Below are 27,832 nucleotides of genomic sequence, written 5' to 3' on the forward strand. Positions count from 1 at the left end.
GCGCTGGGAGTTTGGAGATCCCGTTAGATGAGTCTTGCCTTTGACAAGTTGCTTGTACTTGGGATTGTGTCTCAGCCAGCGGAGGAGGGCCTCACAGGCATCGTGGCGCATACCAGTGTTGGTCAGGCTCACTGCCAGAGCCAGGAGGGCTGTAAGGTTGTTTGGGTGGAGCTCCAAACACCTGGATGGAGACACGATTCATTCAGAAGAGAAATCAAGTGAGGTGTTCACTTCAAAGAGAAATCTAGATTTGACAAGCATTAATTGGGACAGGCCGAAGCAGAGGAACATCAGGCCAAGGCTAATGATTCCTGGGCCAGAGCGAATGAGCAGCACCTCTCCTGCTCCGTCTCTGCAGAGTCGTGTCTGCATGCTACCCACAGCTGATGCTTTGAATTAGCTTTGCATTTAGGCAAAACGGCATGGGTGCTTGTTCCAGAGACGGAAAGTATGTTTTAGTGATTGCTGAAGTTATATCACCGGTTATATCACGTGGACGCTTGCCACTGCGCTGGCACTTCATAATGGAAAAGGGAAGAAGAACAGAACAGCGTTGGATGAACGACTTGGATTAGTCGAAAGACTAAAGGGGAGGCCAAACGAGATTTAGCTTTCAACAAGATTTGCTACAGCTGATGTGCCAGCTTCCTTAAAACCATCCTAATCTCGCACAAACCAAATTATTTCAGCCCCGCTGCAAATGAACCCTGTTCAGGACATTCACTGCATATAAAGTTAGGCCCATAAATGCTCACACGATGTGTTGCCTTGTTTGCCTCCGTACACGTCACAGTGGATTTTAATCAAACAATTAAGCTGTGATCAAAGTGCAGACTTCAAGGCGTTTAACAAAAATACGAAACTGGAATTATAGACATTTTTATACTTAGTCCCCATTTTTACAGGCTTAAAAATAATCAGACAGTCAGACACAAGTTTTTTCCTTTGCAGTCAGTGACGGCCTGTACCTCGACAGCTGTTCATCGAGATGATCTGCCAGGCCGTCACCTCCTGCTGTTGTTACTTTTTGGGATCTCTGTCTCCAGTTTTCTCTTCAGTAACTAAAGAGCACGATCTGCTGAAAGTGAGTCGGCCATCTTTGCCTTGCTATGTGCAGTATGCTTCTTATCATTGGTGTGCACTGTGAAATCCTTCCTATCAGTTTTGCACCATTTAGCAGAGGCTATAGCCTTGTACACTTCCCAGTGCATCCTGTTACCTCTATCACTCACACCATCAATAAACAATTGTGCCCGAGCCATAGCACAGCCTCCTGTGTTTGACAGACGATGTGGTTTGCTTCATTTCTCCGGTTTGCCGTACTTTTCTCTTTGCATCATCTGCATCAACACTTCTGCTCTGCTTTAGCTCTTCCAGCCCTCTGTGATTTTCTTATGAAGGCATGAACTGGCCTTTCCATGTTTATTTTGTTTTCCAGCCTAATGATGAACTTTACATATAACGTCTCATCTTTTTGGCAGTTTCCAGCAAACAGCTACTAAACAGAAGGTGAACAATTGGAATCAGATCTTTCATCTGCTTAATTTGTTGAATAACAAGGGAGCGGGTCTCCCCTCGTCAAAAACCCACCTTTCAGTCACCTGTCTGAAAATGGACTTGGCAGTAATTATTAAACAGTTAACGTGATGCGGTTTTCGAGTTATATCTTAAAGTCTGCCCTTCGATCACAGCTACTGTCGGTGTAGCCTTTGTGTCAAAGAAGACAGATAATTCTTATTTTCAGGTGGAGCTCATGTTCTGGATTAAAGCATAAACATGGCGAAACAAAGTTAAGCATGTGACATATTCAACAAACAGATGAAAATAAATCCAGCAGTGTTGTGAATCTGAAACGATGCCACTGTCACCACAAGCTAAAAACATTTAATCTTCATACACAAAGAGCGTCGCAGAGCCGTCACATAACAAAGACATTCAAACCACAAAGGAACGTGCAGGACTCTGCTGCACTGCAGGAAGCTCAGCCAACTAAGATATTCTGCATCACAGCGCACAGCGTTTGTACTCCACGTCTAACAGCGGTCACGTTTTCCTAGTCTGGTGTCTTTCTTCTGAGAAATGGACCTGAAGGAAGAACGCTTCCTCCTGAATGGCTGTCTCTTGTGTTTTCTGTTGTCGGTACTCACATTCCCAGAAAGGTGTCATTTCCGGCGTCACCAGTGTGAATGAAAGTGGGCCACCTCTCATTGAGGCTTCTGCTCTGTGCTATCACCGTCCATGTCTCTGTTTTAGGAATCAAACTCCCAGAGCCTGCTCTCCCATTTAAGGATAACTGAACTGTGATGGAGTTCTTCTTATAATCAGGATACTTTATTGATCCTGATCCTGATTATGAGAAGAACACCATCACAGTTTATAATGCTGTTTTAACATATAGTTATGACTTTCGTTCTAGCTGAACCTACTGCTGTTAACAGTTCAGTGAAACCTCGCAGGCAAATTTCACGTGCTGGGCTTCATCGTTTCACATGATATTTCCACAGTGTCCCACTTGTGCAAACATATGGTGTTCCCGAGCAGCAACAGCTGACAGTTCTCCAATGTCTGCGAGCGATTTTTGGTTTTAAATGAATGCAGTTGTTTGTCATTACCTCTGGAGGGAGACAATCGCTGCCTGCTCGTTCTCATTTTCAGCCTGGGTGGTCCCCAGGACTTGCCAGGCCTGCATCAAAACAATACAAACAGGTGAAGAACAAAGAAACACACGGTGGAAACAGTCAATGATCTCAAGGGGGGACACAGCAGGAGCAACGGCTGGTGTCTGGCTCCTGTGAGTTAAGACAGCGGTCCCCAACCCCCGGGCCTCGGACCGGGCCGCGAGAGTTGAGGCTCAGGTGTGAAATGTCTGGTTTTCAGGGTTTTTATCGGTTTTCAGCGTTATTTTGTTACCGTTTTTATCGTTTACTCGGTTTCCCTGGGTCTTTTCACGTGTGTTATGAATAAATCTTCTTTTTTTTGGTACCGGTACTAGTTTTATTTTGTCGTATTTATCCGCGACACCTTAAAGGCCGGTCCATGAAAATATTGTCGGGCATAAACCGATCCGTGGGGCAAAAAAGGTTGGAGACCGCTGAGTTAAGACATCCACAGCTTCAGCTAATTTTAAGGAAGTACAACTGGGGTATATGCAGTGATGATTCAGACTGACAGTGTTTTATTTGGACTGTTGTCCTCAGACACCATCAGATATCATGTAGTAAAACTGAAAAAGAGCAAATATAGTTTCTTTTGTGTATAACCGCGATGGTACCTATCCAGGTGTGCATTTACTGCATTGTTTGGCTTGGCATCGTGTTTGGCATTGCGTTTGGCATTGCGTTTGGCATCGTGTTGGGCATCACGTTGGGCATCGTGTTTGGCTTCGTGTTTGGCATGGTGTTTGGCATCGTGTTGGGCATGGCGTTTGGCATGGCGTTTGGCATGGTGTTTGGCATGGTGTTGGGCATGGTGTTTGGCATGGTGTTGGGCATGGTGTTTGGCATGGTGTTGGGCATGGTGTTTGGCATGGTGTTGGGCATGGTGTTTGGCATGGTGTTGGGCATGGTGTTTGGCATGGTGTTGGGCATCGCGTTTGGCATGGTGTTTGGCATGGTGTTTGGCTTTGTGTTTGGCATCGTGTTTGGCATCGTGTTTGGCATCGTGTTTGGCATGGTGTTGGGCATGGTGTTGGGCATGGTGTTTGGCATGGTGTTGGGCATGGTGTTTGGCATGGTGTTGGGCATCGCGTTTGGCATGGTGTTTGGCATGGTGTTTGGCTTCGTGTTTGGCATCGTGTTTGGCATCGTGTTTGGCATCGTGTTGGGCATCGTGTTTGGCATCGCGTTTGGCTTCGTGTTTGGCATCGTGTTTGGCTTCGTGTTTGGCATCGTGTTTGGCATCGCGTTTGGCATCGTGTTGGGCATCGTGTTGGGCATCGTGTTTGGCATCGTGTTTGGCTTCGTGTTTGGCATCGTGTTTGGCTTCGTGTTTGGCATCGTGTTTGGCATCGTGTTTGGCTTCGTGTTTGGCATCGTGTTTGGCTTCGTGTTTGGCATCGTGTTTGGCATCGTGTTTGGCATGGTGTTGGGCATCGTGTTTGGCATCGTGTTTGGCATCGTGTTTGGCATGGTGTTGGCATGGTGTTTGGCATCGCTGTCATGCTGACACATGAAGCTCCTGCCAATCAGATGCTTTATAGATGACAACAGTGGATCAAAGTGTGAAGGTAACAGCATCCACGATTGTGCCTCCACCGTGTTTAAAAGCTGGCTGTAGACACTCAGTGCTGCTCCTCCATACATGCTGTCAACACTTTCAACCAAAATATTTCACATTCGGATTCATCTCTCCAGATTTCTCTTGCCCCTCGTTTTCTGCCATTTCCTGTGTAACTCGGCACACCCCAATCTGCCCCAGTCTCTCGAGGCTGTGCTGGTAGATAACCTCCCTGCAATGGTACGTACTGGTGAGCCTTCCTGGAGGAGGAGTTACTACCGACCTCTGTAGGGTCCAGGTATGGCCTCATGCTACCAGTAGTAACACTGACCCTGAATGCAAAACTAGTGAAAACAAGAAGGAAGGAAAACAGCTTCCTGTTTTGGGGTTGTCTCATCGTTGCCCAAAGCAGCTGATTATCGTCCCTCCTGCTGCTCAGCTGAGCAGATTATTATCCCACAGATTAAAGACTGTCATCTTTAATCTGAATATGTTTACGTGTTAGAGGGACGACACTGACTTGAATTAGGCCTTCATCAACACAAGAGGCCAGACAATGATATAACGAACCTGAAACCCAATCCTGATTATGAGATTAGACCCACTGTATGATGTGTAAGGGCCCATTTAATAACCTGTTCTAATCTCGCTGCGTGCTCTTTTTGTTCAGCTCTTTGAAACCAGGCGCCAAATGATTTCTGAATGATTCGGAGGTCTTCGCAGTCGGCCAATAAGCCACTGCGTGCCCTACAAGGAAATCTGGAATCGTATTAGCTCCATATACCGCGGGATAATCCTCTCCTCGGAATAACTGGCACATTTCTGTATCTTCCAGGGGAAGTACTTTGAATGAAGGCTTTGCTCTTTCAGCTCGGAAAGAGGTCACGCCGTTGAAATGGGAGGAATACAAAAAGGAGAAACTCTGCAGAATGAGCTACTGTTCATCGCACTGGGCAAATTCTCATCAAGTGCAAGTCGAGTATTTTTTGCTACAGTAAACAACTATTTTTAAAAGACCTGACCTCTGCAGGCAATCAGCGTCGAGCCTGTGGGTGCTGCCTACCAAATCAGTGGTCAGTGAGGCATTCTTCCTCTAGCAGGGGAGGATTTAGCTTTGCAATGACAGCCTCAGTGATCCCGTCCAGTTAGCCGGCGTAAGGCTACTCTAAAAGTGTACAAATGTCTGTCAATATGAAGAGCTCTGCTGCTGACTTGACTGGGTAAACAGTGTGTGTGTTGACAGCTCTGTGCATGTATTAGCAGAATTCACCTCTGAATCGTGAGGGTCCTGTAGGACAGCTGCTTCCAGCAAAAGCACAGCGTTTGGCAAGTCTCCCTCTCGGGATTTCTTCAGTCCCTCTTCGAATGCATTAGGCAAGTCCTTATAAGGATTATCTGTGTGGAAGTAGTAACCCTATCAGCAGGAAGAGAAGATAAAAACAAGCACAGCGTCAGTTTCGCTTCTATTACTCCGATGCAAACCAAGCGTCCTGTGCAGTTGTATATTTAAGCAAAAGAGCAGGAATTGATCTTTTCTCCTTCACATCAAACCTGGACTGAGCTCCCCCGGGTTTGTCTGCTCTCTTTAAATGTTAAACTTTGCATTTTCAAACGGTGATTACCCTGGTGTGTTGCGTGCTTTTGAGCACGATGAAACAGATTTTTCTTTAAGAACGAGCGCTACGCTGGGATCAATACAAAGTCTGATCTCACATGATTTCCTGGCATAAGAAGGTCAGCTGTTGGGTGATGCGTGCTGCTCAGACATGCGCTCGTCCTCTGAAACTCGGGAAAACGTCATTGTGATGCGGCAAACATGCAGGTCAGTGTGCAGGCTTTGTTACATCACAACATATTAACAAGTCGTGTTGATCAATCTGGCGTGAACGACGAACTAAATTATTACTTTTGTATGTTTCTTCTTCAGAATGGCACATTTTAGACTTTAATTATCTGTGCTGCTTTCAGTAAAATAAGCAGCCTTAGCTGTTTCACTCTTGGGTTTTCAAGTTGTCACTCTTCTCATGCACAATAGGGAATCGAACAAACAGACCCAGAGAAACCTCATCCCTTTGTGGCACAGCATTCACCAGCTGACTCTCGGTGAAACCATATTCCCCAACAACCCGGCTAATGGTTGTTGGCTATGTTTCTGGAAACTTCTATTTAAATTCTTTGGTCACTAGCAGGTTGCCTGCAGCTTACATGGAAGAGGCAACTTGTCTGCACAGACTATTTGGCCTCCTAGCTAGTGAAGTTTGACCGGTTACACGCCACAGGTTCACAATCTTAGCCAGTAGTTAGCCAGCGCTGGCAGACAGTTAGGTATCTTCCACACAAACTGGAGGTGACCGCTGTTATCAGCTAATGCTAACCGACAGTGTAGTAACTGGTAGTGATGGCATCACTGGCTGGTCTTTAAGGACCAGTTTCACAGCGACCTCCAGTAACTACTGGCAACCACTAGTACTAATACTAAGTACTAATTGTGACCCACACTAATACTAATTAGCAAAGAACAATACTAATCATCTTTGCATGGATACCAGTGCTCACAGGTATGTGTGACTGAGACTTCACAACACGGAGTAGTTTAACACTGGTTTAGACTCATTTTTAAAACCCGTTCACACATATAAAAGTTCTGGATCCACGAAGCTCGGTGCATTACAGGAACCTCAAAGTCTCTGATAGTTGACCGTTAACCTCCGGGTGACACGCCTCCATTAATCACGCCTGTTTCTATCCCTCCGTTGCTCACTCATTCATCACTTTGAGACTTCAAGGCCTCTTACTAATCATAAATCCTCCCTCATGCGCATTGTGAGGATTGGACACTAAATTAAAGTGGAAGACGGTAAACAGCTCAGATATTTTAAATGTTGATCCACAAAGGCTGATAAAACTTGGTTTCTGGTTTTTATAGATGTCAGATGTAAACATACTGCACACTGATAAACTTTCACTCTCAGCGCACACGCAGCTCTGCATGTTCCTGCATCGCTGTCATCAGGACAGATCTGCGCGCTGAGTAACATTTTAATGATACTGACCTTCTCGTACGGAGACACAGTGGAGGGAATCTGCGCCTGCTCGTTTTCCGTCAGCCAGTTTCGCCGAGCCAGCTCTTCCCACTCTGCCTGCATCTTATCCCAGAACTCGGTGTCTGACTGCACACATCAGAGAGAGAGAGGACACAGATCAAGAACAAAGGAAGGAAGGAGACAGGGGGAAATGAGGGAATAGTTAGCTCTCACCCTACTAGGGCGATCGTGGCTCAAGAGTTGGGAGTTTGCCTTGTAATCGGAAGGTTGCCGGTTCGAGCCCCGGCTCGGACAGTCTCGGTCGTTGTGTCCTTGGGCAAGACACTTCACCCGTTGCCTACTGGTGTTGGCCAGAATGGCGCGATATGGCAGCCTCGCTTCTGTCAGTCTGCCCCAGGGCAGCTGTGGCTACAACTGTAGCTTGCCTCCACCAGTGTGTGAATGGGTGGATGACTGGACGTGTAAAAGCGCTTTGGGGTCCCTAGGCGGGACTAGTAAAAGCGCTATATAAATACAGGCCATTTACCATTTACTGTTGGAAATGTCACGTCTGCCCTGTTTACTCGCTGTAACGTATAGACCAACACTCCTGATGACTCATCACATCTGCATGTCACGGCAGAGTTTAGAGGAAAAACGCTTTGTGCTCGAAATGCAGCTGCAGGAAATGCATGAAGACCAGAATAAAACACGCGGCACCTTCTTTCAGCAGAAGCGGTTAATTCTTCAAAACAGCAGCTAAACCTGAAGTTTCTGCTGTTCAATAGTTTACATATTTTAATCTTGGTCTGTTCTTTCTAAGACGATCAGAAACACAAAACGTTCACATCTCCTTGACAGAGCTGGACTTAAGGACTCTATCAGGATGATATTTGAACCTTTCCATCAGCAGACCGAAGGCTGTCAGAGTGATGTGGGAGTTTGCTTCCTGGAGCATTTCTAACATTTCTTCTGACAGGAAATCAAAGCCTGCACAGGGAACCTTTTAAATGTTTGTTTATGCCGTCAATTAATCAACCAGAGGTTGTTGTTTTGCAATAACCCTGGAATACGACATCTTACTGTAATGTAATTAACGGCAAGACTGCTAAATATAAGAAACTGATGTATTTATTTATTATGGTAGCAGACCGATAAACACTTCAAAGAGGCTTTAAGAAAACCGAACAAGTGTCACCTGCAGTTTGTTGCTCTCTGCCAGGTGATTGGCTGAAGAGCTGTGAAAAGGTAGTGGGTGTGTGGGGTGAGGTCAGCGCTCGGGTGGGAGTGGGCATACTGTCGGTAAGAGACTTTTGCCATCTTGTTTGGATCATGTGTTACTGTAGGCGCCCATTTTTAATGTGTGTCGCTGGACTTTTAGTGTGACCACGGGTTTTAATAGAATTGATCAATCCCTCGATCGACTGCGCGCAGGGAGACGGATCAATATTGTATATTGAGTGTTTTAGCTTTGTGATTTTGAATGGTTTCATAAAATTTATATTTTATTGGGTAATATTTTAATCCATAATGTTGTTTGTGTTTTCAGCTGTGCGGTCTCTGCTGTCCTTTTTTGTTTCTTTTGATTGATTTGTAATTTTGTTTTGGTGTCCGTCCAGCCGTGAAGACGGTTATTGATTGAGAGTGAGTCGTGTAAGGGCGGACTAACCTCCTTTGCTTTTTGTTTATTTGTTTGTGCCACTTCCCTTTATGTTCCAGATTACAGGTCATGCATAGCGCTGCTTCCCAGCTGTGCTGAGACCCGAATTGTTTGCAGTGCGTGCCGCAGGTAAACCGATTGCAGTGTCGCTAAACAGATGAGCTGTTAGGGATGTCATCAGAAGGAACGGCGTAAAGAGGCTGAAGAGAAACCTACAGGACAGGAGGCATGGCATGGGGCGAGTACAAGTCCTGGTAAACTGTCTGTTATTACATTTGAAGACAAAACTTGAAGTTTTGGATGCATGGTTGTGTGGTGTGCAGCCATGCAGCTTACAAGTTCCTGTCCTCTTTCTATTTATGTACACAGTGAACGTGATCGGGCAGTTTTTGGTGTGCGGTCCCATTTCTCTTCACGTACATGCCTGTCGACTGCCTTTCATGCAAAACACGAATCCTCTGCATGGCCACTTTTTTCTTTCCAGCTGGTTTATTTCATGATTTGTGAGCGCCTTCCTGTCAGAAGCAGAGCAAAGAACAGGAAGCTGAGCAGAGCAGCTTCCTGGGACTTATTCAGTCCTCAGAAACTCATCATGACAGCGCTGCACACAGTACATGCGTGTGTGAGAAGCAAGCAGGGTCAGAGAGACCTGCTATAAGGACACATGTGTTTGTGTCAAAGGTCTCAGATCTCCACAGGAAATGTTCCTTTTGATTGACATCAAGGCCACGCTGTGGCCCCTCGTGGTGAGAGGTGGCAGGTAATTGCAGACTGCTGACGTGCACACAAATTGCATCGAGGGGAGCCTTCGCTGTCGGCTCCGTCAGGAAGCATCAGAGCGTCGTGTTTGCGGCAGAAATTTGGAGGTCGAGCAGCTGTTTACATTTAGAAACAGCGCTGTTGAAGGTTATCAGCTCATTTATTTAGCTGTAAACAATATTTATTGAAAACCATTAAAAGCAGAACAAAGATGTGAGTTTGTGTCGTAGCCCTGTGTCGCTGCATCATGTTGTTTAGCATGTTTGTTGTCACTGGTGTGTGTGGTGCAACAGAAGAGTATCATCTGGGCTGAAGCCACCAAATCCCTTCAACAACAAGCATCTTTTCCTCTGGTCCCTCTTAAATACTGCCGTGCGCCCTCTATTAACCCTCTCAGGCTCAAATTAAACTTTGTGTTGCTGATGCACAACCAAGTCCTGCAGTGGTGCTTCTGAGTAAAACTCATTATGTATGTTGGTAATCAGGTTGTTTTTAACTGTTGCAAATCAGCAACGCCTGCCTGGAGAGGGTTAAACAGCTGAGCTAATGAATCTGTCTGTGCCCAAATCTGAACTCCACATGTAAATAATGTGTTTCTCATCTCTCCTTCACACATCGTACTCTAAGTTTAAGCAAACATTTAAATCGAACTGATATACAAAGTGTGACCAGCGTGATCCAGCGTGAGAACTGCGAGTATCATAGCAGGAAGTCCTTAAAATGTCCTGCTGAAAGTGACCAGCACACGTTAGTCGTGCATGAGTCTGACGGGCTTAATGATTGGCTGTTATTACAGGCTGACGGGCTTAATGATTGGCTGTTATTACAGGCTTGTATTATTCATGGCTATCTTGGTGTCAGGATGTTTCCTGTGCTACAGAACATAATGGAGAAAAGATGCCCAGCAGCTCGTTTGCACCACTATCAGCGCAGCTACAAAGTGTGTAAAAATACACAGCTGAAGGTCAACAATGACTCCGACCCTTTTCCTTAGTGCTAATAATATAATGCTAGAATACAGTTTTACCCCTAAAATCAGTACAAGATCAGGAAACTACCATTTACTTAAAATAAATTAAAATCCACAATATTGCGGTCGTATGATCTTCCAGGTGTTAGTCCCATTCCCGAATCCCGATTCCCTGCACAGCATCATTTCCTCCTGGCTTCCTGCAGTGTCCATCTTCATGTTCTTATAATAGATTTTTATGGCAGGTAATTTAAATATTACGGCTTTAATGGTTTTCATTATTTTTATCGCAGGGCCTGCATTGGCCTGTTACCTACTCATCATCTCCATGTTTCCAAGTCGTAGACGGTAAACTGCTTGCAGTGCCGCTCAGTAAATTGCTCGGAGAATTAAAATCGAGTAAACACACATGCATGTTGTGAAGTGACAAGAAGTTCATATTTCTTCATAATGCTGTGACGGATGTTTCCAACACTGGCATTGGCAGTTTAATTATGAGGAACAAGGCAAAGACACAGCGAGGTAATTATATCCTGCGTACGACTGGAGCGAGGCCACGGCTGCGACTCTAATTTCAGCAGCTCTGATGAAGTGTTACGTGAAAGAGACAGAGAGCTCCCACCACAAACATGTCGCCGCTTGTAAATGAGGCGGGTTTCATTAGTTGCTTCATGAATACATTATTAACAACAGCAATAATCTTAGCAGCCTCGCACATCGCTGTTTGTGTCGCCTACTTTTGGAAAAACTATACTTGTGTTTTGCCTTTAGAGTCCAATTAATGCTCCTCAAACGGGCTGAGGTGATGAATGCAGGGAAATGGCTGAGAAGGTCGTTTGTAATGAAAGTTCTCGATAAGTCAGCTAAAAAACGAAAGGTGCAATGTATTTATCTTAGGCCTGAGAGGAAAAACAGCCATAATTATTTATAATAAATGATTAGAAATACCCTTTTGCATTATCGTTACTGTAACACAGGTAAACACAGGTGGACTTATAGACTCAATATAAAGGTAGAGATGCACACTCACGTGTAAACCCGCATAGTTAGCATTCAAACAGCAACATGAAACTTTATGTTATGGACGAGTTCAGATCTTATGTCTGCATTTATACAAACGACTTTATCACCAGGTGCAGAGGGAAGGGAGACCCACAGGAGACCCACAGGAGACCCACAGGAGACCCACACAGACCCACAGGAGACCCACAGGAGACCCACAGGAGACCCACGGGAGACCCACACAGACCCACAGGAGACCCACGGGAGACCCACAGGAGACCCACGGGAGACCCACACAGACCCACAGGAGACCCACAGGCTTCAAAGCTTTTGGAACCATCAGACCAACTTCATCCAACTACAGTGAATATTTCCTGCTTTTCACTAACTGAAAAATGCTAATAATCCATAAATGAATGTTATCTTGTTTTGTTCCTTGTGATGTTGAAATTGCGATGATAACCTAACAGGATGCCAGTTTGAACTGTTGAGACAGTCTTTGGAAGAAAACAAGTACTTGAACAGGGTTACTTATCCACTTTGCCCAGGTCTCATTATTTTCCAGTGACACAGCAGCAGACTCCAGGAAAAAGGACTCTTCTCATCTCCGGAGCAGGACTGGCCTGGCCTTTTAATGTTAACGAGCCACCCACTCCTGTGCTGCGAGGCCAAGTCCTTGGTCAGCGAGACAAAAATAGGAAGCTAGAGTCCCGATAATGTCACTCAGAGACGAGTAAAATGCACTGCTGTGGACAAAGTGCTGTCAGTGCGTTTTGGCAGACCTTCTCTTTGATAACAGCACGTAGATCTACTGCAGTGACGGCTTTTTCATGTAGGTTTGTGGCTGATTGCAAACAAACTGGAATGAAAGATGCTTACTCTAGGTTGAACCGGAGTAGCAACAAAGTTTGCTTCTTTTATTATAGTGAAGATGTGACCTTCAGGACCGACTTCCTTATTGTGTTCTTCCTCACTGTAGTAGACACTGCAGTGTATTATTTGATAGCAGCTGTAATGTTTTATGGTAGTTTCATTTTAATAGTGACAGAGAAAATAACAAAATGTAGAAAAAATGCATTAAATAAAAGTTATGAATGGATTTGAATGTCACTGAGTGAAATAAGCACTTGATCCCACTGAATAGCTGGAAGTCTGGCCACCAGTGATTGCCTGTGAGCCCGTGTTTCATGATTACAGGTAATCAACCTGATCTGAAGCCATTATGCATGTAAATGGAGTCGGCTACAAGACCAACTGTTGGTGGGAAACCGAATTTCCCAGAGGAACCCACCCGAGGGATTAATAAAGTTTTATCTTATCTCTTATCTAGAAATGGAAGCAATAAAAAATCAGTCGCCTTCGTTCTGGAGCTCCATACAAGGATGATGATGATGAAAGTGGAGGATCAGCCAAACACAAGTTTGAAGGTAACTGGGACCACAGCCACCACCAGCACCGTTGGTAACACATTATTGTCCCGGCTCTTTTGTTGTCAGTGAGTTTTCTCGTGGTTTTTGTCATTTTGTATCACGTTAGTCCACTTGGTTAGTCTACGGTTGATCCTGTAGCGCCTCGGTTGGTTATTCTGTTTATCTGTGAAGGTTCTCAGTCATCCAGGTCATCGTAGTCAAAGGAGCTTGCAAATTATTCTGTTTAGCTTTTGGTTGTTGTGTCCCTGCCAACTGTGTTTATTTAATTGTGTGAGTTCTTGTTTCACTTCATGATGTTCATGTTTCCCCATCAGATCTGCACCGTCGCTCCCTTTAGCCTGCCCGCTCCTCCATTCCTGTTTCCTGTTTTATTGTGAAGGTCGTGTTCCCATGTTCGTGTCTTGTTTTGCTTCCTCTGTGTAGGTGATTCGTGTCAGCTGTGTTCCCCGTGTGTCCTCACTTCCCTCGTTATCCCTGTTGTATTTAGTGTCTACCTGCGCTGGTTGATCTCCCTCACAGCTGTGTGATCCCAGTGTGACTGATCATTACAATCTCCCAGTTTAGTTTTGTACCGTTTTGCCTTTTTCCAGCACTAAAGCTGTGCTTTTTTCACGTGCTGCTTCCGTGAGTCTGCTTTAATCTCCTGCCTGCCACACAGCAGTTCATGACAATTATACTGTAACGGATTGAAATCTTGCAGCGCCTGTAAGGTCCCCCTGCTGGAGAGTGCACACGTCCAGGCCTGTGGTTAGATAAAACCAAAATCGAGGCATCAGCTCGACCCGCCGTGTCTGCATTATAAGAACTTTGTGCTTCGGGCTGTTTTCCTGCTACGGGTCCAGGATGACGTCACCATATTTAGGATGTGACCACGTACCATAAAATCTTGGAGCCTCCTTCCTTCAAAAATGGGTCGTGGATGGGTTTTCTACAATCACCCAACAGTGACCCAAACGCCCTGCCCAGGCAACAAAGGAGCAGTTGAAGAAGAAGCACATTAAGGTCATCAAGTGGTCGAGCCAGTCCTTAATCAGAAATCAGTCACAGACAACCAGGCAGCTGAAGCGCTGAGTTACCGAGCACCAACCAAAAGACCTGAAAGGATTTAGAGTTTCTGTGACGACGAGTGGGCAGAAATCACCTCTGAGATCTGTGCAAACCTGGTGACCAATTACAGGAAACATCTCACCGCTGTGCTCGCCATCAAGAGTTCGCCCCCTGGATCGGGGGTCAAATACATATTTCACTAAAGTACATAAAAGTTTAATTAACAGCCAAATGAAGCTTTTTTGGTATCAAAGTAGATAAAGGGACAGAATCTTACATACCGCACTATAGCTTATAGTTTGATGGATTTTCTTTATTTTTCACTTATGTTTCCATGTTAGCCTACAAATACTTTTTTTCTGCTTTCAATTTTAAAAAATAGCTGAGAGCTAATCTAATGTGGTGATGTAGCCCTGTATACAGATACTGGCCTACATATAGGAAGCCTACAAACAGGGCCATGCTAAACACAGGATGTTACACATGTAAACACAGAACCTGAGCTCCTGAAATCTTCATCCTGGAAGGATTTTCACCGGCTCATTTTTCAGTGACCCAACGTGCTGTTTAAACACTTAGTTTTTGGAAAAGGCTCACTTTTTGCACTCCACATTTTGAAAGTTTCCATTCATGCTGCTCATCAAATATATAAATATCATTTTTCTTCAATGCAGGTACATTTATGCTTTTTAGGAGATGCTTTGTGCGTCTTCATTCTCACGCTGGACATTTTACAGCTCCAACATTTTGTGGTCTGCTGGAGGCGCAGAGATGGAGATTGTTGGGAGCAGTGGAGCCATTACTCATTTACTTTCCCTAATTTTCCCCAGGAGGACTGTGGATTAAAACTGCTGACCTTTTGATCACAGGGCTGCATCTCTAACTTGTCGGCAACTACATTGCCGCAACAAAGTCAACTTAACCCACGACTGGCTCAGACTAATATTCTGTCAGATAAAATTGAAGCCGCTGCCGCTTTAATCAAACGGGAGGGTGCGCAGTCACCTTCGTCTCGCTGTTATCACCACTGTAGGACCTTTCTGATGCCCCTCAGCCAAAACGCTGTTTCCCAAAGTCACAATTTAGCCTGCAGCAATTTCAGGGCTTCTCTGTTTAATGAAGGCATTACGTTGTCATCAGCTCAGAGTAATTTACGGCGTCCTCGTGTGACATGCACTGTGCATACTTTACATCTCCCCTGTATAGTTAGTAGCCCCTTTATCCTCCCTTTCCCACAGATTTTATGTGCAAAGGCACTGCAGGCATAAGCTTACAGGTTCCCATAAGTGCCAGCTTCGTAAACTGAATCTTATTTAGACGATTATTCCACGAATCCTCCCCGGGTCCTAATTTTCTTACATTTGGCTGCTTCGTCTAATTGAATGAATTGGAAGAAAGACGCTGTGCTGATTTAATGTTCTCTCTGTGCTGTGTCTTTGTAAGTATGAACGAGCATGCATATGCACAGCTGCTTAAATTGAAATTATGCGATTAAGGTCTTTGACATTGGCAAGTGAAGCCAAAATGGCTGACGGCTCGCATCAAGTGAAGGCCAGCACTCAGGCTCCTCGATCGAGGCTGTGAGGTACTGTTACGAATCGATACGCCGTTCTCAGAAGCTCGGAGAATCTCTAAAGCTCATCATTTATCTGCCACCGGACCAGAACCTGCACAGGTGTTTGGGTGGATGCAGCTTTTCGCTAATATGAAACATCATCGTCAAGTTTGGGATGGATCCCCGAACGGGCCACTCTACTCGCTTACTGCTGCTCTCACTTCTGTTATTTATTGATCATTGCACACAGCTCGGTGTGCAGCAGTCTATTGTAACCTTCAGCAGTGCAGGGACTTTACTACAAAAACACAACCTTCATGGTTGTGTCTGTTATCTTAGAAAGTCAGTGTTTTTGGTGTATTTGTACCTAGTGACTATGATGTAACGTTATAAAACAAACCTGTTTGAAAACAACAAACATTTACAGGGAAATCTTTTGTGTTGTTCGTGTAATCGTTGGGTCAAATAGTAACTTAGAGGCCAAAGAATTTGAAAAGTGATACTTTAGGAAGAAACAGAAGCGAGTAAGAAGTGTTTCATGTTTCACGGTGACCCGACAGGACAAGAAAATTAATCTCTTCCTAGCTGATTTGAAAAATACAACCTCAGAACTGGAAGGCTGTCCTTTACACGCTGCTTCTTTCACTTTTGTTAAATAAATAACGACATAGTTTAATGTGTTTTATTTTAAAAAAGATGTCTAATTACTTCCTCCAAACCATCAACGTGTCTTTTAGACCCCATTCCTACAAAACTGCTCAAAGAAGTCCTGCCATTGATTAATTCTTCGATCTTAAATATGATCAACTATCTCTAATAATCAGCTATGTACCACAGGCCTTCAAGCTGGCTGTAGTTAAACCTTTAATCAAAAAGCATCTCTAGACCCAGCAGTCTTAGCTAATTATAGGCCAATCTCCAACCTTCCTTTATATCAAACATCCTTGAAAGAGTAGTTGTCAAACAGCTAACAGATCATCTGCAGAGGAATGGTTTATTTGAAGAGTTTCAGTCAGGTTTCAGAGTTCATCACAGCACAGAAACAGCTTTAGTGAAGGTTACAAATGATCTTCTTATGGCCTCTGACAGTGGACTCATCTCTGTGCTTGTCCTGCTAGACCTCAGTGTAGCGTTCGATACTGTTGACCATAATATCCTGTTAGAGCGATTAGAACATGCTGTAGGTATTACAGGTACTGCACTGCAGTGGTTTGTATCATATCTATCTAATAGACTCCAATTTGTGCATGTAAATGGAGAGTCCTCTTCACACACTGAGGTTAATTATGGAGTTCCACAGGGTTCAGTGCTAGGACCAATTCTGTTTACATTATACATGCTTCCCCTAGGCAGCATCATTAGAAGACATAGCATACATTTACACTGCTATGCAGATGACACCCAGCTCTATCTGTCCATGAAGCCAGATAACACACACCAATTAGTTAAACTGCAGGAATGTCTTAAAGACATAAAGACTTGGATGGCCACTAACTTTCTGCTTCTTAACTCAGATAAAACTGAGGTCATTGTACTCGGCGCTGAAAAGCTTAGAAATATGGTATCTAACCAGATTCTTACTCTGGATGGCATTACCTTGGCCTCCAGTAACACTGTGAGGAACCTTGGAGTCATTTTTGACCAGGATATGTCCTTCAACACACATATTAAACAAATATGTAAGACTGCTTTCTTCCATTTGTGCAACATCTCTAAAGTTAGAAATATCCTGTCTCAGAGTGACGCTGAAAAACTAGTTCATGCATTTATTGCTTCCAGGCTGGACGACTGTAATTCATTATTATCAGGAAGTCCTAAAAACTCCCTGAAAAGCCTTCAGCTGATCCAAAATGCTGCAGCAAGAGTCCTGACAGGGACTAGAAAGAGAGAGCAGATTTCTCCTGTTTTGGCTTCCTGTTAAATCCAGAATTCAAAATCCTGCTCCTCACATACAAGGTCTTAAATAATCAGGCCCCATCTTATCTTAATGACCTTGTAGTACCATATCACCCTATTAGAGCACTTCGCTCCCGCTCTGCAGGCCTACTTGTTGTTCCTAGAGTATTTAAAAGTAGAATGGGAGGCAGAGCCTTCAGTTTTCCTCTTCTGTGGAACCAGCTTCCAGTTTGGATTCAGGAGACAGACTGTCACGATCGTGGTCTTATGACTCAGCATTTTGAGTTTTAGTTCATTTTGATGTTTATAGTTTATGTTTAAGCTCATTAGATTTTCTATGTTCATTTGCTTATTATATTCCCCTTGTGTTTTCAACCCTTGTGTTAAGTCTCCCTTATCCTTCATGTGTTTCATGTCTGTTTCTTATGTTGTCAAGTTCATGTAGTCATGTCAGTGTTTCCTGTTTTATTTTGAAAGAGGTCCTGTGCTGTTTTGCTCTTTCCCTGTGGGCGTTATGTTCATGTTGTGTCTACTTTGCCTTTCTGTCCCATGTTTCAGGTCCCTATGTTCTGTCTCAGTTGCTGTTAAGTTTACATGTTTTGGGTTCAGTCAGTGTTTCCTGTTTTACTTTCACAGTCTGTCCTATGTTAATGTTTCTAGTTTTGCTTCCCCTGTCTCGTCCTGAGTTATTACTCCCAGCTGTGCTCTCCTCCTGTGGCTCGTTCCCCCTCGTTATCCCTCTGTGTATTTAAGCCCCGTGTTTCTCTTTGTCAGCGTTGTGTCCTCCCTCATAGCTGTGTGATTTTCCCTGTGGCTCCTTGTGCTTTAGTGGCCCAGTCTAGTCTAGTCTAGTCTAGTCTAGTCTAGTCTAGTCTAGTCTAGTCTAGTCTAGTCTAGTCTAGTCTAGTCTAGTGTAGTGTAGTCTAGTCTTGTATTGTCCCCCTACACCAGCAATAAAGCTGTGTTTTTTGAGTTTACCTTTGTCTCGTTTGCGTTTGGGTCCTTCCCTTGCCTGCACACAGCCATACTGTGACACAGACTCTCTACTTTCAAGATTAGGCTTCAAACTTTCCTTTTTGCTAAAGCATATAGTTAGGGCTGGACCAGGTGACCCTGAATCCTCCCTTAGTTATGCTGCAATAGACGTAGGCTGCCGGGGATTCCCATGATGCATTGAGTTTTTCCTTTCCAGTCACCTTTCTCACTCACTATGTGTTAACAGACCTCTCTGTGTTGAATCATATCTGTTATTAACCTCTGTCTCTCTTCCACAGCATGTCTTTATCCTGTCTTCCTTCTCTCACCCCAACCAATCACAGCAGATGGCCCCGCCCCTCCCTGAGCCTGGTTCTGCTGGAGGTTTCTTCCTGTTAAAAGGGAGTTTTTCCTTCCCACTGTCGCCAAAGTGCTGCTCATAGGGGGTCATATGATTGTTGGGTTTTCTCTGAATCCATTATTGTACGATCTACTGTACAATATAAAGCACCCTTATTTGATTTGGCGCTATATAAATAAAATTGAATTGAACTGGATTGAATACAGGGGCAATGATGGTTGAAATGTGATATTGAAGACAGTCCTCATGGCTTAATGGCCTTCTTTATTGCAATTCTTTAAACTCAAAAGATTTTCCCTTAAAGCAGGAGGAGTATTGTCAGTTTCTATCTATAGACAAGGTGCTGTAAATGAAATAATGGTAAATTGGTGCTGCATCTCCAGTTCCTGTTATGAGTCTTGTCATGTCGATAACAGAGAAAATTACTTTTAGCCAGCTGATCAGGGGTCGTGCTAAACCACAGAAGAACAGTGTTTAAGTTCCTTGGGATTCACTGTTTAATAAGTACGATTTATCACAGCTTGTTTTTTTCTTTGCGTTTCTTGGTGAATTACAAAGATAAGCTCGAGCTGGAATCAGGAACGTCGTTTCGATGAGTAGGGCCGGATTCCAGTAAGCTGTCCGTCTCTCTAACTGTTGCCCATTCCTGAAACTCGCACAGAAAAACAGGGTGTTTGCCAGGAAGGGGGCACGCACGAAACATCCAACCTTCCTGTTAAGTCTTAGTGGAAGTCAGATGAGCCTCTTTGCTGACAGATGTACTAAAGAGAGCTCTGCTTACCTCAACAGCAGCCTTGGCCCGCTCAAACTCCTCCTCCAGGGACTGATGTCGGGACAGGAGCGCGCTCCCCCACCGCTGCTCCTTCGTTAGGCGAGCCTGTCATACACACATGCATGCACACATTTCATAGTAATATAAACATTTATGCGCAAACAGGCTCCGTCACCTTCACTCACTTGCACATGACAAAGCATCACGTTCGCACACTTCAAACATAGCACATCGCATTACACGCAGAGGACAGGCGGGCAGGGAGAGTGTGCAGGGTCAGCCGTCTCTGCTTTCTCAGGGATGAGGAAATATCCCTGCCTCAACAAAGCCTCTGACATGCTTAGGAAGGCCAGCCGAATCACTGCTGTCAGCACCCCCCGCCCAGCCCTCGCAGACCTGCTCCTCATCTGAACCACATCCTACTTATCCAGCCTCTCACAATTTCCCCCTCCGGCCTGGCTCACTCCTGTGTGCATGCAATGTAAAACCAGAATATGTTGATAGGTTCCCACTTACACACTTGGATAATGAAGCTTTGCTGTGCTGAGAAAATGGAAACCAACCAATTACACGCAAGTGGTTTTGCATTATCAGAGTGTGGTATAGTTTACACAACTTCATATAAAGACCTTTGCATTCATGTTGAGAAGTAAATGATTCTGAGATGCTCATATACGATGCATTAGGCTTAGACACAGCAATAGCTGTATGTGTCGCAGGGTTAATCTATCAGAGACTGCTCCCTGTGCTTGCAGCTATTATCTGTAACATTTCCCATCTGCAGAGATATAATGCAAAATTCATCTTAATGTCACCCAGGATGGAGAAAGTGCTTCATGAAGAGCAAAATGCATGCAGTGCCAAAAAGAAAACGTTGCCACAAATGCAGGATTCTGTATTTGGATTGCTTAAGGAAAAATCCACCCAAAAGTGCTCTGTCACAGTTTCCTCTCCTCAGCTTAAATCAGCAAAATTTACTATTCTGAGACTATTAGAGTCTTTGTTGGGTAATTCCATATATGTTGCTTCATAGATTTGAAGTCTTCAGTTTGTATCTACACTGTAGAAAGTCGTAAAAATAAAGAAAAACCATGAAATGAGAAGGTGTGTCCAAACTTATAGGAACCCCGTGTGAAAACCTGATAACTAAGAACTGCAATCAAGCTTTTGCAATAACTGTGAGTCTCTCACATCGCTGTTGAGGAAAGTTTCTGCTTCTGCAGAATTGTTTAGATTTTCTCAGTCATGCACACAGAGGTTGTCGATTGGAGACATAGTCATAGCTAAGAAACAAATACGTGTTCAGGTTTATAATAATGAGCCCTGAATTTCAAGCAGTGTCTTATTTCCTGTTGGTATTTATTGTTTTGTTTTTTCCAGCTGTTGTCTGTGTTTTCTTTTTCTTGCTGCTCTGATTAAACAAGAATCTGCATTTAAAATGTTTCTGTAAAAGCAGTGGAAGTAAGTAAGCAGCAGACTGCTCTGCAGAGCCGTTGAGCTCACTATGATAAAGAAAAATGTACGATGAGATTGCCAGGACAGGCACTGAGGTGGAGGCCATTTGTTTTCTGTCTGTTTTTATCAAGATTATGCAAAAACCATAAAAGCTAATTTCATGAAGGCGAGCACAGAGGCCGAGCGTGTGCCAAGCAAGAGTCCTTTAAATGTTGAAGTCTTTCTTTCACTTTCTTTCAGAGGTCTTGGCAGAGGATGTGCCCTCCAGTTGCCCTTCTTATATTTCTAAGACATGATGTTTTTACTAAAGGCTTGATAGGATGAGGACTTGCTGGCAAATTACAGCTGGATGAGCTCTTTAAAAGCAGGGACTGAGGCAAAGAGTTGGAAATCTGGAACAATAAAAGCTTGAAGCGTGAAGCTGGAGCTCACAGTGAGCATGCACTGCAACTGCATGTTCATGTTTTTAAACATGTAAAATAAATGACGACCCTTTGTCCTCCTTGATGTTTCACTCCACAGAATAACGAGGGTGGATTTTTCCTTTGAAGGCTGAGTTATACACTGGTGTTAGTTCGTGTATCTCATGCAGGACCCGCCTCGTCTTTGCATGCATTTGTTTCTGTGTGCGTGTTGTACCTGCTACGTGGGAAGCTAAAACCACTCCTTACAGGATCTCTGTCAGCGAGCTACAACGTAACTCCTGAGCAAAACAAATTTGGTGCGTTTGTTTGCCAATAGCTCCCCCGTCTCGGACAGCTATCTTTAATCCCAAATCTATTATTTATCAGCGAGCTGAGAAGGTGATATAGGCTCAGCTAGCTCGCTGAGCTCAACACTAATGGGTTTGGAGTAAGGCTGCTGAATAATTCATAGGCTATTAATCTAATAATGGCGTCTGAAAACAAGACCCTTATGCAGACCTACACAGAGACACCAACTAAGGCAGAAAGCGCTTGACATTTGGACCGAGCAGCACCACAGAGGAATCAAAGAGGAAACCAACTTTGATCTTACTTTTTGCTCTCAGTCACCTGGTTTTTGGTCTTTAGAGCCAGATACTCTGAGAAGGTGTGATGCTGTTTCACTGGTACAAATGTGTAAGTCTTTCAGTGTGATATGAAAGGATGCATAGGGAGGCTTACATGTCTTCCACTAATATACTGCCTGTTGAGCTGAAATGGAAGAATTGTAGGTGTTAGGACACAATGATGGGTAAACAGCACACAGTAGGGTGTCTTATTAAACTCATTGTAACACAACACAGACATGCAGTTGGTCAATAAAGTCATCAGTTCTTCAAACGTAATGGTGCAACAATCAGAACAATCCAGTGAAACAGTTTGTAAACCCTGACCAGGATTTCTGCTTGATTACTCCCAACATCTGGACTGATCTTCATCAGAGTCACAGAAACAGACATTTCTGAAAATGATTTGTGCTTTTTAAAAATAATCCCTGCAGAACTCAGTTTCCTCCAGCTCCCTGTCATCTCCGGGTACTCTGACTTCCACCCTGTTAGTTTTATTGGAGATTTTAAACTGACTGTAGGTGCAATATGGAGCATGAACGGGTCACTGATAACCTGATGTTCCCAGGGTGTTCCCTGCGTCTGCCTGGCGTCTGCTCCATGGTCTCAACATTTAATAAACGGTGGTTTAGAAAATGGAGTGATGTTGAAAAAGTCTCTTCTATAACATTTTACAGCTTCATGCTTCTTAATAATCTTTCCTATAGAGTCCCATTTGTCCCGTCACGAAATCTTTACGTGAATGTCAAGAAGCAGATTTTATTTACAGCGGCGTGCTCGTCTTCTGGTTCCAGCTTCTGAAACTGAACCTCTGACGTCAGTTTTTGGAAACATCAGGATCTCAGACTTTCACAAAGCCTACAGTGTGAATGTGTGACATTAATGTGGTCACTTGTACTTGTTTATAAGTGTGATTTAGACAATGACGCAGGCACACGACAGGCAATCACTGCTGGGAGGTTCCACAGCCTTTTCCTGCAGTTGTTCATGTACTTTGATTTTCTCATGGAGGGTGGAGGTGCTGGGGGGGGAAAGGGAAACGCTAATGTCGGAGATGTGGAAAGCTTTCTTAGTTAAAGACGTTGGCTTCGAGTGCACACAGTGCATCAATGAGGATTCCTGCCTCACACTCTGAGCACTTACTTGTGACACCAGCGCAGACTCTGGTTCCAGTTTGGTGTTTGCTTCCAGCGTATTCTTGTTAGACGAGTCTGTCTGTGTTTTACAATCTATGGACCTGAAGAAAAGAGAGGACTGGGATAAGCCAGCGTGTTAAACATGTCGGCAATAGAGCTTTAAAGATGAGTAATTAGAAAATGGCAATAAAAACATCAACATGGTAAATATTCACCTTTGAACTCTGCCAACAGCAGATAAAACACTATATAATCAACAGGTGGACAAACACTCGGTCTCCCCTGTTTCTACTACAGTAATGTTTCCTCAGTTAAATACATGTTCAGCAGGTCTAACAGGAAGGAAGCAAAGGGAGTGAACGAAGTCGTGGGCCTAAAAACTCTGAACATAAAGACACTAAGGCTACGTTCACTCTGCAGGTCTTGATGCTCAATTCTGAATTTTTGATCAGATCTGATTTTTTTCGTCTGCTCGTTCACACTACAGATAAAATGTGACAGCAAACGGTCTCTGGTGTGAACGCTCAAAGCGTCTGCATGTGCAAAAGAAGACGTCACACACAACGCGCTCTGTTCAGACCCAGACCAACAGTATGTTTGACTGATGGCCCTTAATATAAAGACTTTACGTTTCCCAATTTAGCTTTAAGTTATAATTATAAGTGTAAAGTTATTTACATATGGCCTAATAATGATCCTTATTACAGTTCATCCGTATCACTGTTTTAGAGAGAAGCAGTACAAATAAAATGTTCATGTTTCTCCAACATTGTCTTCCCAACAAACAGGAAGCGTTCACGATGTCTTCCTGGGCGCTGATAGTTGGCGTCTGTCTTGTGTCAGTGATGTAAAAGACGGATTTAATGCGACGTGACCATCAAACAGCAGCTTTCTGAAACATCGGATATGCATCGGATTCAGGACCACATACGAAAGTGACCCAGGTCGGATTTGAAAATATCGGATGAGATGAGATGAGATGAGATGAGATGAGATGATGAGATGAGAGATGATGAGATGAGATGAGATAGCCTTTATTTGTCAGTTGCAGTTGCCCACAGCCGAGATGACAGACCTCGCCGGCCGTACATACACAAACATCACATTGGGGAGACAGGTCAGGCTAGGTAGCGAGGAAACAAACATGGAAATGTGTAACACAGAAGGATAATACAGGAATGCACAGATATCAACACACCACAGCACAATAAACACAGACAGCAACATGGGAAAGAGTTCCAGTGTGAACATCTGATCTGGGACCGCTGCAATCTTTCGACTGCGCCTCCAGCTGACCCGATGTCCACATCAGAGGGGAGGAGGCGTTGGAGGTGGCGTTGGATCCGGGGTAGGGAGGGTGATGGATGAGTGAGTGCTTATCAGTATATGTATGTGTGTGCGTGTCCATAGTTCAGCTGAGACAGTGTCCTTCGCCCTGCCAGGCTAAGCAAACAGTCTTCCAGCCGACCCAGGTGGCCTTGCAGGGAAGAACAGACTCAACACCGTCGTCATCAGGGTTTGTTGTTCAGCTCCAGCCTTGCAGCTGGCGCCGAAGCCGCAATATGATGGTGGTTTTTCTTTTGCAACAACTCATGAGAATTTCAAAGCTGCTCTTTAACACTCCGACACCGGTCTCTCAATGTGCCGCTCACGCTGTCACACCGTGATCGGATATGAGCCGCACAGGGCCAGAAAAGTCGGATTTGATGTGCTTTCACCTGCAGCCTGCAGCCTGAGACAGTTCTTAGAGGTGGGATCAAAACAAGTCTGAAGGACATTTTTCCTACAAAGTGACACAAATTTTAATGCACAAAAAGCTGCGTAAGCGCTGAGACTTTGGCTACTGATTATAGGACATCTGACAGGGAATTCAGATTTCCAGTGTAAATAATAATGATGCTGGACAGATATGAGAAAGATGATGTCATTATTATCCAGTCAGAGTAATACAGAGGTAAGGACCTACCACAGAAACTCATTAGAGGAATTTTTAGAAGAACGTCGTCTCTCCAGCTTCCATTTTCTGTTGGCGTTTCTTTCAGGGTTGGGATTCAATTCTTCCCATTTATCCAGTGAGCCGATTGTAACTGGTGACAGTAATAACAAAAAACCAAACGAATGTAAGCGACTAAAGTGAAACATGGAAAAACAAAGAAATGTCATTTCAAATGTGAAACACACACAGATGTTCCAGTTTCTGTTAATTTGGGGAAACGCTCATGTGTTCAGAAAAAAAGCAAAATTAATCAGCGTTGGTGATTAAATGGTGACACTAATGTTCAAAGTTATTTTTCCAGCTTTGAAACCTTTTAACACGTGTTTCTGAGAGTCAAATAATTAGCTAAAAAACAAAACGATTAATGCCGCCGACGTCTAAACAAATTAAAAAACGAGGAGACGATCAGCTGTCCACAAATCTATCAGGACAAAGTTGTGCTTTTAAATGACATCACAGTTATAATCAGTCTCATGAATTATTCAGCACAGAGGTTCGACTCTGCACAATTACAGACTTTAACCTTTTCAAACACAAAAGGAGCTGGCTGCTTCTTTTATCCCTCTCATCACATTAAATCGACTCAGGGCTTCTGTGGACACTCGTGTGAGGTCACTTCCACACATATGATGGGAGTTGTTCCAGTTATCAGGTGTGTCAGAGGGCTCGAGTGGAGGATTGACCACGTTTGCACACTAGCGTTGGTCCTCATTCAGTTTTATTGGAGCATCCCTGATACTAAGTATGATTTAGTGATAGAAAATCACCCGAACATTGGAGCGTCTCTACCTGAGTCCAGTGATGCCCTCTCTGGGGTCCGCATGCTTGGTCCCGTGTGTTCAACTTCCACCTGGATGAGCTCCGTCTCATCCGTCTTTTTCCTGTGTGAGCTGTTCTTCTGGCTGTCTCCCTGGGACAACAGGGCGCTCTTCCTGTCCCTGCTGTTTCTCCTCTCTCCAGGCTCGCTGAGATCTAGCAGGTCCAGAGTTGAAGAGAGAACTGTGAGGAGATGGCACATGGTTAGCTTCTCGTCTGAAGGATCATTGATAGCCATGGAAACTTCATTAAACGTGTTCTAATTTGATCAAATCTGTAAAATAAGTACTTTCCCCCCTCACTCTGGTCTTTTTTAAAAATCAGTAATCTGTGAGTTGACCATCTCCTTATCTCAAATGTAAACTGCGACTTTATCGACGTCTTTACTTTAAGAGGCCTTCGCAGTTGCATCAAACTTGTAAAACTTTGTAATGAGACTGAATAGCTTCACTTTTTGTGCTTTGATTTTGATCTGCACGGTTTCTGACGTGGCATGTAGACCTGTCAGGGGTACTTAGGCTGGAGTGTTCCCCCTCAGGTGGGCATCTAAAAATTTGCTGCTGCTCTTTTCAGCCAATCTAAATATACTGCAAACGACTGCACGGTCTGATGAGGATGAGACGGGCTCTGGAGGCCGTTTGGTCAGTGCAGTAACTCGAGCACGAGTCAGCAGGAGAGGGCACCTCTGTTTTTATTTTTTTATATAATTATTACTGATTTTGATTTGTTGGGTTTTCTTTCAATTTGTGAAAGAAAAATAATTGTAGCTGCACGAGGAGTAATCTTAAACTCCCGGGAACAACTAACCAAGTTAACGACATAAATAAAGCAATGACAGATGTTCGCAGTTCTGACAATAATTTCCCTAGAAATGCATTTTTCTGCCTCCACGATGAAGATTTTATCAGACATCGTGTACGAACAGAAAACTGCAAACCATCGCTCGTTCCTTTGTGTTTTGTAGGTGAACAGGTGGAGCAATCTTTTGGAAACTTGAAAGTCAACATTTGTTATGAGCATGTTTTCTCCTGCAGGAACCGCGTTAGACAAATATCATTTGTTGAAGTCTTCTAGTTCTGCCCACACCTCATTAGACAGTCAAAGCTGATCCTTGGATCTCCATCAATTTGAGATTTAGCTCTGGGGAGGTCCACTGATGGGACTGATGGTGTTTCATTGTGTTTCTCCAGACAGTGTGTTTGGGACCGTTGCCATGCTAACAAATGAAGCTGGAGCCAATCATACGCCTTCCAGAAATATGTGACTTTCAGATACTGTTTTTTAGTGTCACTCCTTCTGTCCTCCATTTCTCTCAGGTTTTTCAAGAAGATACTGCACACCAGGTTGTGGTATGCCATGCCTTTGTCAGTTCTTTGGAAATCACCTCATTGGTGCAAAAATACAATTCACTTCCTGTCAAACTGTTTGTTGTCATTTTTCAAGAATTCAACTAAAAAGACGTTTTTGTGACAGGCTGCTCGTGCCTGGAGTTATGATTGGGAAAATGCGACTGTTGTCTGATATGTGTGGCTACAACAATGGTTGTTGTGCTTAAACGATTCACAGATCCACGTTAGGTGGCTCGACAAACAAGAAAACATTACTGTGAAAATGCTCAGGTACAAGGAGAGGACTAGAAATGAAAAAGGAGACAAACTTTGAAAGATGCTGAAGATTCCTGCTCAGGGCTATTAAAAAAATCTAAGAGAGTCTGGCTCCTTGGAAGCAAAAATG

General features: G+C 44.0%; 1 protein-coding gene and 1 long non-coding RNA gene across 7 annotated transcripts in view; one reads left to right on the forward strand and one right to left on the reverse strand.

Moving 5' to 3' along the window:
• pex5la (peroxisomal biogenesis factor 5-like a) overlaps window positions 1–27,832 on the reverse strand; it is a 106,076-nt gene that overhangs the window by 15,035 nt on the left and 63,209 nt on the right. For 5 of the 6 annotated variants that reach the window (XM_085152178.1, XM_085152179.1, XM_085152175.1 and 2 more), the window contains 9 exons: window positions 26,072–26,281; window positions 25,253–25,373; window positions 23,294–23,387; window positions 22,266–22,295; window positions 19,675–19,770; window positions 7,269–7,385; window positions 5,486–5,629; window positions 2,613–2,683; window positions 1–181 (listed from right to left, as the gene is read on the reverse strand). The exon at window positions 1–181 is cut by the window's left edge and continues 38 nt beyond it. In XM_085152178.1, the coding sequence (XP_085008304.1) occupies window positions 1–181; window positions 2,613–2,683; window positions 5,486–5,629; window positions 7,269–7,385; window positions 19,675–19,770; window positions 22,266–22,295; window positions 23,294–23,387; window positions 25,253–25,373; window positions 26,072–26,281 (1,064 nt within the window). The remainder of the gene's footprint in view (window positions 182–2,612; window positions 2,684–5,485; window positions 5,630–7,268; window positions 7,386–19,674; window positions 19,771–22,265; window positions 22,296–23,293; window positions 23,388–25,252; window positions 25,374–26,071; window positions 26,282–27,832) is intronic. The other variant, XM_085152174.1, reaches the window with a different exon arrangement.
• On the forward strand, window positions 7,796–16,236 carry LOC146490573 (uncharacterized). Its single transcript, XR_014872492.1, has 2 exons — window positions 7,796–11,992; window positions 12,960–16,236. It is a non-coding gene; the product is annotated as an uncharacterized LOC146490573 (long non-coding RNA).

The sequence above is a fragment of the Neolamprologus multifasciatus genome, chromosome 23 (assembly GCF_963576455.1).
Source record: "Neolamprologus multifasciatus chromosome 23, fNeoMul1.2, whole genome shotgun sequence".
NCBI lineage: Eukaryota > Metazoa > Chordata > Actinopteri > Cichliformes > Cichlidae > Neolamprologus > Neolamprologus multifasciatus.